This window comes from Atta cephalotes, assembly GCF_000143395.1.
Source record: "Atta cephalotes unplaced genomic scaffold scaffold00017, whole genome shotgun sequence".
NCBI classification, from domain to species: Eukaryota; Metazoa; Arthropoda; class Insecta; order Hymenoptera; family Formicidae; genus Atta; species Atta cephalotes.
This window is the reverse complement of record NW_012130081.1, coordinates 1-12,465: the sequence shown is the minus strand read 5'-3', so window position 1 is coordinate 12,465 and position 12,465 is coordinate 1. Positions and strand designations below refer to the sequence as shown.

Here is a 12,465-nt window from a genome sequence, read left to right as displayed (position 1 = left end):
ACACACACACACACACACACACACACACACACACACACACACACACACACACACACACACACACACACACACACACACACACACACACACACACACACACACACACACACACACACACACACACTTCTCTACTGCACAAATAAAATTTAAAATCATATTTTAAATTGTAATCTGTAGAAAAATGTAGCAAAAGAATAAATAACGAGCATGTGTTATATGATAAATTTGTGATATCACACAATGTAAATATACATTATTCCCTAAAATATGTATTTTCTACAGAGATACAACTGGTGTTCTCCAGGAAAGTTTCCTTGTGTTTCCTAGTGTTTATTTTAACGTGAATTTAACTCCTCAAAGCATGCGGTGCGTTGCATACAACAGAAATCTTGGAGACACGCTGGCAAATGAACAAGTACATTCCAAGGAATTCGACCGCAAGCTTAATTGCGGAGACGTTTCTCGTTGAGGAAGATAGCACGAACAAGAAAGATGATTCTCTCGCAAGGAAGATGGAGTCGAAATGTAGCAAGAGACGGTCTCATTCGCGGCATCAACTGCAGCGTGCTGCTCGCAGCATTTCTCTAGTGACGTAACGTGCACGCCGGAATTTTCCTTAAATCAACTTCCTTTCTCATTTCACAATTGTTAAATACTTCGCGTAATGTGTGCACGATAACGTATTTCACTGTCTTACATCCATGGGACGGTCGTGCGTATATTATACGTGACGCATATCGGTGTGAATAAAGGTGGCAAGATTGCACCCCGTGAAACGATCGATGAGCGGATAAAGGCGAATTTATTGCGGTGGCACGATGTCTGCGGTATTCACCTTCGTATTCGAAACGGAATCGATCATACGCGACTACATCCCCCTGCGTTGTATACGGCTTTCCGCATTAATACTTTAGACGCTCCACGATTTGTCTTTGCCCGCTGTATCGGTTTGCACGCGGCACAATAGCGGTACACTGTTGCCGCTTTTATGCAATTTAATGCATCACCCTTTATGTCCCGATGTGTGTCTGGGTTCAGAGAAATAACGCGGTCCGCCGTTCTACTTCGCTACATAAATATCAAAAAATGGCGAATCTATTAGCCACTTTACGTAAACGACCGCCATCTATACCTCTACTTCTAGTATTTCTACTTCTGTTTCTCTTCGTATCAATGGAATATATAATTCATCGTACTCTTATCATCAGTCATCGATAGGCATTACGAACAATGAATTGCCCGTTAAAGTATCATGCATATAGCTAATGGAATTGCTATGCCGACCTTCGCAAGGCGATTTACTCTCATTCGATCATCCTATTCAGTCATCCCATCAGCTATCCGCGTGAGTGCATCGCTCAAGCGCCGATTACCCCTCGCTTGCAAAAGCATCCTCTCGTACGAATTAACCAGAATCGGAGCGTGCGAATACGATCGTTCGGGTACATAATGTACTCACGTGGATACATACGGAATCTCGATAGATATAAAAGGTCGACATAACAGTTCCTCCACCTATAGACGTGAGAAGGGAAGGTTTCTCCTCCTTTTGCTTTAAGCCACCTGCGGATCGTTCATCATACCAGTAATGCAGTAATGCATCTACCATCCCATGCCGTTTCTCTTGGTCTCTTTTCCGTCGACGGGGGATGATCTTCGACGCGAATGGGAGAGCCGCGACGCGGCCAATGCCGCGTCCCCCACCCCTTTTACCTCCCTTGGCATGCCATATCCCACCGCCGTTTCCCTGACACCCTACCTGATATACCCCGCGCCGAGAAGCTCCCCGAGCTATGCAACCCCCCCGGTAATGTGCGCATCAATAACCTATCATATCCAACCTTCTGGATGCGGTGGTGGCGTGCATCAGCTCCCTCTCCCTTCAACACCGTTCACTCTTCTCATCTCTCCCCCTCCCTTCTTTCCCGCTTTCAGACGCGTCGATCTCTTCGAGCTTGCAGCTAGATACTTTTCCTGAGGGTCTTTACTATGCATACTCCTTGGAACGGATGTTATGTAAATCAGGGCTCGAAAATCGTTTTCTGATAGCGGCTCGGAAAAAAATCCGGTGATTTTGCGTCGGCGCATCTCTATCTGAGACGTGTTGCATGTACGAACTGCGTTGAGATGAACGTCGTGAACTTTTTTTTTTATTGTAATCCGCGTATTATACGAGGGGGTATTGAAAAATATTAAATTTCCAAGTGACTTTTCCAGGCACGAGCGCGGCATGAAAAACTTCAACGCAATTTGACAAACTTGCCCGTTACAAAGCGAGCCAAGAATAGCAATTCGCCTCGACAAACTTTTTAACTATCCACGAGATATGAAAAAAAAAAGTAATGAGAAAAGTAATTTTGTCTATTATGTATATATATATATATATATATTAAAATTATGATTTTCATTGTATTATGCCTAAATTTTAGTTTAACATAATGAATTAACTGAAAGAACATGTTGAAAAATCTGTAACTATTTTCTCGCAGTTTCTTTTTCCTAAAGCTTTGAAAGAAATAAATTGGAGAAACAATAAAATGCAATTTTCCCGTTATGCATGATATAATACATACATAAAAATCATATGTAATTTAGGCATTAATGATTCACGTAATACACGTAACCAGAAAACAATAAATTGGCGCAATAATTTTAAACCATTACAAAATGCAGTCCATTTATTCATAACATTTTCATCATTTTACCATCGAAATATGTAAAGAGAAACAGCATTGCGGGAAGAATGCTTTTATTACGCGCTAATGGAGCAACCGCTCAGCGTTCTCTCTTTCTTTCCGGACGACACTTTATTAAAGTGCCATTTCGCAACAGGGACCGCGATGCATTCGCAATTTCGTTATGGTCGAAAAATCGCCCAAAAATTCTCACTTCGTTATCGCAGAAACGAGGAACTATGCGCGATGCGACCGTCGATGCGTTTCGACGCGACGCTTCCGTTGATAACCGACCGCCGAGATGAATATTATTTCTGGTAGTATACACGTCTACGATAAAATTGTTAATATTATCACTTACGCTCGCTAATTTCAAAATTCAAATTAACTTTAAAAAATATTAAAAATAAAAATAATCAGTAATATCTAATATCTTTCCAGCAACAATAATTATGCAATTACAATACAAGCCTGGTCAAATTCTCAATATTTTTTCGCACGTGTTTCTCGTGTTTAATATCTAATATATAACATCTTAAGACCAAGTTGCGAAATCGAATACCAATGCTACCAGAAAGTCATTTCAGCATATGATGCTATTCCGCATCTAATTTTAGAATTGCAATTGAATCCAAATGTCGCGACGTATTCGTATCGAATACGCAATTACGAATAAATTTGCAGAGAAAGCATCTCTTCCCCGATAAAAGTTCTCCATTAAAAAATTCAATTAAATCCACGTGACAGATATATACAATTCTAATTAAGTGAAGCAAGCACACTGCTGATGGATATTTCGGATCTACGTTAGTCTATGCATACCGGAAATATGATCGGAGATATTGGATTACGTTTAGAAATATCGTTTTTGTGGACAGCGTGTGAATGCTGTCACGTCACACAATGAGACAGCGGTTTATGCGAGAGAAAATTTTCATTTTTGCAATCTAAGCCATTCTTTTAACATAAAATATTTAAAACTATTTTTATATCAATTATATACGCTGAGAAATCTTTCTTATGAGTACAACAATCAAACGTCACATCGATGCCATATTCATTTAAAAAAATATACAACTATATTATTTCGTGATCTAAAAATTTCTCATAAATTGTATAATGCACGAAAAAGTATAACGGTTTCTTAGTCCATTTTTGAACAAAGAACAAATACTTACATTATGCGTCCTGAGGATCATTTGTTTATTCACAGGATCGACCTCGCTGCGCTCGCTGGCATAACACAAGTTCGCGTAGCCGATTAACTGTAAAAATAAAAGAAACGTATGTTCGCATGATAAGCCTTGGCAGTAAGAACGTAAAAGTCCTTTCCTTTCCTCCTTCCTTTCCTTTTTGTCAAAAAAAAATTTCGAATCATTTAAATATAGTGAGAATTGGCTGGCAAACTGCTAAAAACCGATTCGGTCACCGATAAAAATCTCGGAAGTACTATAGACAAGCACTTCCGATTTCAAACTTTCCGCGTTGAATTTAATGATAAAGCCTTCCAAACTTCAATGGCATGTTTCAGTCTTTGAGAGCTACTTTGGCTCGATTTCACGACTTTTCACATAGCGTGCTCAGCAGAGCGAAAAAAGAAATGCAATAAAATCGTAATTCATCAATATTTATCATAATGTAATATGACTAATAATGATGTAATAGATTAAGTAAAATTAACTGAGAATTAATGTATGACAATATATTGTTGCTTTCAATAACATGTCATTCTATATGGTTCAATAATCCATCAAATAAAAACATTTCTCATTACATTACATTATGATTACAGATGTATTATAATTATTCAATTATTTCATCGACTATTATTGATATATTACAAGTACAATAGTATTAATAAGATTAATAAGATTATTTTCAGAAATTATAGTAACATTCACGTTCAATCAGGAAAGTAACAACGGGCCTTTATGAAAATACACTATGTACTCATATCAGCATGTTATACGTACACAAGGCGAATTAAACAAACAAAGCAACATTTACACGAATAGCGTTGGACTCTATAGAAAGCGATAAGCGATTATTAATTGGTTCTACGTCAGAAGGTGCGCGCGGTAATTAATTTAACCACCTATAGCGGACGTTTGCATTATTCTGTTCTCACAGTCGCGTGGAAAGCATAACAAACACCCTAAATTTATGATACCGTTTATTTAATCGTTGTAAAAAAATATATCTGAGTCCTCGATCTCGATAAAACTGCAAGCCTATAAAAAATCATCAATCATAACGAACTGACACTTTTTCACGAAAAGACACTGGGCCGAAAGGGATTAATCATAAAATATTGTCAAATAAAAATAAGAGTCATCCTAATGACAAACGATCAATCAATCAATTTTATCTCGTATTGAAATTTTTTACACACGTTGGTAGTACAGTTTAACGCTTCGACAGTCGCTTGCATCTACCGACAATCGTTAGAAATAATCGGCGATAAATAATTAAGTAATCAAAAGTATTAAACTGAGACACGATTGAAAAGCATAGGTAAAAAAAGAAATATGGACAGATTTCAACTCTCTTATCAGAATTATTAAATTTCAATTTATCACACAGAAAGATACTATTCTATTGTGAAAAAAGGTAATCACTCAATTTACTTTCTTTCTTTTAAGTAACACTTATTTTTAACAAAAAATATTTTCTTGATAATAATCTTAAAATATACTTAGTACAAATTTTTAAAAAATTTAATATATATTCAAAACAAGAATTAACTCGAAAAAACGATTTTATATAATAAGCAAATCGAATTTGTTTTAATTTAATGTTTTAATTGAATCTTTAAATATTAAACTTTCTCTCTCAAAATATATTTTGAATAAATTTGATGCTTGTGATGAATTTGTGAATGTATGATCTTTTGAAATATTTGAAACAAATAATTTTTAGATGTAGTATGCATTTTTTTGTATACGAAAATTATGTAAGGTAAATTATGAGGTAAAGCGGGATAATTTGGATAAATTAACAAAAATTTTTTTGTTGCAATAATATAGTTACAATAGTAGTTTTTTGGTACAATAATGTATATTTTATATATTTAATTGAATACGACTTCAATCTTTTATACAACTTGAAAATTTCTATTAATCTTTCAAATTATCTCGCTTTATCTCAGTTTCTGATAAATTGAAAAATCTTATTCCCTGTTCTTTAGTTATGTTTTTTAGTGTATCTCAGGCTTAAATATGTCAACAATTTTTGAGTTGTCTATTCCGCCTGAAAAGAAATATAACGCCACTCTCCGTAAGTTTCCGTGGCGACGCGATATTAATAACAAATTAGCATGAGTAATTAGGTAATTAGAAAGACGCTAATTAGACTGGCACGCTAAGTACACTTTAATTATTGTTCCTCGCCGATTAATTATGCATATTCTAATTAGTCGCTCGAATAAACCGGCCTGCTTATACGAACTCTCTACCACCAATTTAAGCATTTCGCGCAAACGGACGCGATAAGTGAACTTTTCTCGCGTACTTTTTTTCCAGAGCGTTTCGTTGTCGAGTGCATCCGCTAATTACTCGGATAGCATGAGTGTAGCATCGAGGGTGTAACGTTAAAAATGGTGTCGACGAAAGTGTTGCGGCCAAAATGGTCCTTCGTACTTCGTACTCGTTAAATAGTTTCTAGCGTACCTAAATACTGCAAGTTTCTGCGGCAATTGTATACAGAATATCAATAAAACTATCATATTCGATCCTCATTTGCTCGATACATATATATATTTGTGTACATATATATATTTCACTAATATATACTACATGTAATATATACTACATGTATGTATTTCACTTCAAAACTTTTAAACGACTTGAATGTTGATGCTCTCTTTTTACAATGTTTTAATTTAAATTGTATTTGTTTTCCATATTATTCAAAAAGTCGACAGCTTTATCCTAATTTTTAATTGTTAATCTTTAAAAATTGATAAGAACAAAGGACTCTTAATTTCAAAAACAATATAAAGAAGCAATATACAGAGCATATAGGAATCAAATTTAAAATTGTATATATATCTATTTTTGTTTAATTAATTACAAAGTATTATATTTTTTATCAGAATTTCCATGTTTTATAAGTTTTAAATTTGATTCCTTATATACCTTGTATAATCTTTATATTGTTAATCTTTAATTATTATGTAACTTTTAACAATGAATAATGTTACAAGAAACAGGACATATAAAGATGAAACTCCTCATTAATCTCGTCAATTATTTTGATAGGCTTTTAGATCTTTTCGTAAAATAAGTCTCTCATACGAACTCTTATCGTCGGCCATGTATTGGACAATCTCTTTAGCTCCACCATTCCTTGAACAGCTTATATGTGATACTATGAGTCGAGCCACTCGAACGAGCAGTTGCACAACGAAACGGCCCAGAGAAATGGCCGAGCTTATAGAAAATCTGACGAGAGGAAGCGATTCGCCGAGCCGAAAGGGATTCGACGCCCCGGAATCTCCAGTATTCCGGCGAAGGCACCGTGGGATAGCAAAGGATTGGGAATCCGGGAGAACAGAGAGTTGCCCGAGTATTCCAAAAGGCAGACGCGTCTGGCTGGACGATTGCCAAATGGCGTAACATTGAGCGTACTCATTATGAAAGTTGATGTTAGTGCGGATGTTGTTTTGCAATTCCCCGAGTCCCCGGCACCTTCTTTTTGCGCATGTTTGTCGAAAGTTTCGAATTTCCGGGTCTCCGCATTGCCGCGACGGAGATTGCTAGACTGGGGTAGTGAATAGCATGAGGTTTTTGCCGACATGCCACGGGCAAAAGAGGTGAATGATTCTGTTACGTTGCTTCATAGATTGATTTCTTGTCGCTTGCCGGAGATCAGTGCAACGTCAATTTTACTGTGCGAACGACCGTGAAAAAGCTGTGCCAACCGATAAAATTACACATCAAAGTGCAATATCATTCAACTTTTTTACGAATAACAGAAATAGAAAATCTCTACAACGATGTCGTTTCTCTAAGAAATTATTATGTAGCATTAATACTCTATTAAGATACCTATATAAAATGATAGGAATTAATTGACCAAGTTTTTCAAAAAAAGAGTCTCCATATAAAACATTTATACATTCAATACATTCAATATAAATCTAATAATAATAAGAGTCAAGTTATACATATAATATGAAATAAAATTCATCGTAAATTACTAAATATTTACATTTTTACATTACATCTAAAATATCTTTATATGTCATGTTAAAACAACTTTTCTCACAAGATTTCATTAAAATCAAACATCAATTAATTGCCGAATCATAAATAACGAATCAAATATAATATCTTTCGCTGCGTTTGAAGTTCATCTTCTCATCAAAATATCGAGAAATTTCAAGGATAAACATAAATATACTAATCTTTTTCACGTTAAAACTAGACATTCTAAAAATATACAAATAATATTAGATATCCTTTATTTTCTGAAGCTTCCCAGACAACACACATGTCTAAAAGACGTCATAAAGACGTCATAAAGACATACATGTCTAAAAGGTATCTAAAGAGATTTTCTAGACAACGCGTATTATCTAAATTATCTTAATTCAAAGGCACACACAGAAATAGGTGGCGTTTTAAAATTTAAATTTTTTTAAGACATTTATTTTGGAATTGTTTTAGTAAGAAAACAGAAATTAAGAAATAAGAAATTTATATATTAAAAAATACAAATAAACATATTTATTTCAAAAAGAAACCAATTGATAAAATCTAAAACTATTCATTGTAAGTTATTTTCTTCGTATGTAGCATTAGTTCAAGTTTATAGCAATAGTTACGTGACTTTACGCGTGAAGAAAAAAAAAATAAATTGTAAAGGTCTTTAAGTAATTGCAAGTCAATAATTTATTCAAGCGTTACTGGCAGCGACATCGAGTCACAAAGGTTTCGAGAAGGTCATTCTGAAGAATTTGTACGTAAATGAAACAGTTTTATCGGCACGCCGTGAGAGTGCGCCGAAAAAAATCGATAAACTGAGTTGTAGATAAGTTCCACAGTTATGATTCGCAATCATCGTTAGAGAATTATGATTCAAGTTTGATAAGCTGCGAACAATTACAAGTATTTACATCCTGCAGATCTATACAGACACATTTTCATTCACAATCTTATGTCTGAGAAAAAATAAAGACGCAATGCGATTCAAAGAAAAATAAAAATAAAAGTAAAATTCATATACATAATACAAAAGAAGCAAAGAATAGCTAATGCTAAAATTCATGTTTTTATTTCATTCCTTTATATTAATTAAAAAAAGCTGTCGATAAGTTCTCTCTCGCGAAGTTACCATCCGCTCACTCTGTGTATTTCAACCAGTAAAGTCGATTTAAGCGGCGACCTTGTAGCAGGTCGGTGCCCATGTGATTACATTACTATACTGAACAACATGCTGGAATGTTCTTTATAATAGCGCGGCTGATACTTAGGCCCGTTTTATACAGTCTTTTATTTGACGCACTGAAGTATCTCGAAGTATCGAGAATGAGACATATATATGAGACATGTGTGTATGTGATTGAAAAAAATAAATTTCTGATGAAAATGTTAGATAAAAAGTTAGTTGCTTATTGCAAAATGCATAATTTTTTAATAAACTATGTGTTTTCTTTTATCAATTCATTCATCTCATTATTCTGTGTATAAAGATAGTTATTAAGATATAATTATTAAAAATGAATAGTTTACAAGATATTTAATATTTCATATTAATATATGTTAGAATAATGTATAAAATAACTCGAAAACTATTTTTTATATCTCTATCTTAATATTTTTATATGTAGAATAATTAGAGGAATCATGTTATGTAAAAAAATTATGTAAAAAATAATTCCATTTAAAAAAAAGAGGATCTTTATATCTTTTTGGCGTCTCCAATTAAAAAAAAACATGACCAAAATAGTAGTGTCCTCCTCGAAACCTTTCTGAAATTCTTTTCAGTCTCATTTTCGAGATATTTTAATGTATTAATTAAAACGAACATCCTGTGTTACCTAAAGATTAAAGGTTACCAAGACAATTTCATTAATAAAATTCATCCATGAAAGTTTTGATAACCTTTAATCTTTAGCAATTATAACATGTGGAAATAAGCATTAATGTAATTTTCCGTCACAAACAGATTCTTTTTATGATCTAATTACACAAATTGTGTAATTAGGATATATTCTTTCCTTGTTAATTGTTAACTAGCATGATTGAATCCAAGTAATTACGGATTAAATTACAACAAAAATGTTTTTTAATAGTAAATTTGTTCTATTTTGGATTTTGAATGTATAATATCTACATTGATAAAACATGAGATATACAAATGAACTTTTATTGTCCTCACTATCAATTAAGTCCATTCGAAATTCAATCCGTTATGAAAATATATAATTATTGTGAGATAAAAATACTTCTAAATAAATTACGAAAGTAACTCTCAATAATTAGCCTCTCAATTAGCTCGAAAACTGTGTTTTTTAAAAAGACAAGATAAATCTTTGAATCAAAGATAATTAAGACAGTATAATTAAAAGATCGTAATTTAGATCATAATTAGAAAGCATAATGTCTTTCACATTATTGATTTTATGAAACACTATAGCATTTTCTGTATTCTACATTAATCGTAGGCTAATATTTCATTTGTCGTATGATAAAGTTTTCAAATGTATTGATTGATTAAAAAATTCAGGATTTCTAAAAACTTGAGAACTTCTCTATTTCTACAGTCAATTAAAACGCTCATTGAAAAATTTGTCATACATCAAACGAAATATTATCTGCGTCTATAGAAGATACTTCGGTTATGAAGCAAACTTTTTTAGAACTATACATGATTAGAAGTATACATAATACTGGCTTGATATATCCACTTGATAATATTTCTCTAGATAATATTTCGTAAAAAGACACGTGATAGCTACATGTAACTACTGGTAGTGACATCGTGTTCGCGTCTTTACTGTTGTCAGGGTCGACAATAGTAGTTCGAAGAATGTTACGAACGACATCGAAATAAATTAAATTATTGAAATCTAATTAAAAAAATAGCAAAAAATGTATCCTCAAATATTATATAACAAAAAATATTTCTTACAATTTTATATAAAAAAATATTTAATATTTAAAAAAAAAAATTTATATTCTCATATATTTTCTATATTATATAAATATTATGTTATAAAAATTTGTTATACGAAAATAACTTCGCTATATAATTTACTCTAATATTATTTGTAAAAATAAAAAATTTCCAATTATTTATTTCGCGACTGCAATACGGATGGTACTGATTAAAGGTTAGAGTTGGAGGTAAGGTTAGACCTAGGTATGCTAAAGTCTAAAGCGATATTGAACGCGCGCCAATGTGACAGCACGTGGGAAAATTATAAGACATACTGCTTGCGTCCATTTAGGAAAGCCCCATTGGGTAGAAACGACGAGTCTGTGGGTATGGAGAACACCATTGACCACTTCTCTGTCGATGACATCCGCTCCAATAACCGAAGGCACCATAGGATTGGGATACTTTCTCCATGCAGCCTGCGCTACTGTCTCCCAAGGATGACTGCAAAATAAAATTATTGTCCTTATTATCAAAGAAGAATCGCGTCAATACAATTCCTAAAAATTTATTCGACGAAATTATCCTCTAGTTAGGAGAAAGTGAAAAGAGAAAATGCTTCTTAAATTTAGGTTAAGTCAAGTCAGCTATAACAGATATAAACGGGCTGTCTTAATCTTCTTTTTGAGCACAAAATATTCGCGAATTTTTGAAAAGAATAGATAAAACCAGATTAGCTCCTGAAAGCTCTTTACATTTTGGAGATAACCCACATTCATTACTAGGTTACGTTGTCGATAAGAAATTCACTTTTAAGACTGTAGAAGTATAAAGATTGTGTAACGAGGACGTGTGTTGCATTACGATCTTTACACGTTACAAAATCTGAAAATTTTGGATACCTGACGAATTATATGAGGACAATTGTATCAAGTAGCATAATATACAGCGAAGTACTTATCCTGTAGAGCCACATTTTAAACTCACTCAAAGGTATGCTCCGACGTCCAGATTTTCATAGCGTTATGAATAGGGCGAACGACTGCATGTAGGATGGGCACCGTAATTTAACGTGCGACACGTGAGCGGAATAGGCTGTCACGATATCGGGCGTCCTCCGTTCGTCGAGCCGTCTTTGAAGATGTGTGATGTAAGTGGAAATGATCGCTTTCGTGACGACAATGTACTCTATTTGCCCCCCCCGATAACAGCGTCAAGCCAATAGTTAGTTGTTTGCATTTAATGTCCAACGTCATTGGTTGATTGCATATGGCGCGCCAATATCAAACGTGATCAAACGTATCGTTTATATTCCGCATCGTATTATAACATATCAAGTTCAACATTATGAAGTCCCGCGAATAAGTAAATACTTGAGATTGTGATAGTAGTTGAATAATTAATTAAATATTAATTTTACCGACAAATTATGAATGTATGGATTATTGATTAATAGATTATCTAAGTAATAATCGATATTAACATGATATATATCATCTTGATTGAGACTTGACGTTTCACTGAATTTTATATTAATTTGACGTCATTGTAATATTGCGTGTTATTTGAATAGAGGCTACTTTTAATCGTTCAATCTTAGGTTAGAGAGAATGATAACAATTTTAACTTAACCTTTAGAGAACGAGTTGGTTTTCAGACTCTAATTTTCAATTTAATATTTTAGAGA

General features: G+C 33.5%; 1 protein-coding gene across 1 annotated transcript in view; it reads right to left on the bottom strand.

Annotated features, from left to right (window-relative positions):
* LOC105618459 (protein slowmo) overlaps positions 1 to 11,797 on the bottom strand; it is a 23,796-nt gene extending 11,999 nt beyond the window's left edge. Inside the window, exons 1-3 of the mRNA XM_012199995.1 lie at positions 11,766 to 11,797; positions 11,114 to 11,282; positions 3,854 to 3,940 (exon numbers count right to left, since the gene is read on the bottom strand). Coding sequence (XP_012055385.1) covers positions 3,854 to 3,940; positions 11,114 to 11,282; positions 11,766 to 11,797 — 288 coding nt within the window. The remainder of the gene's footprint in view (positions 1 to 3,853; positions 3,941 to 11,113; positions 11,283 to 11,765) is intronic.
* Between the last annotated feature and the right edge of the window lie 668 nt (positions 11,798 to 12,465).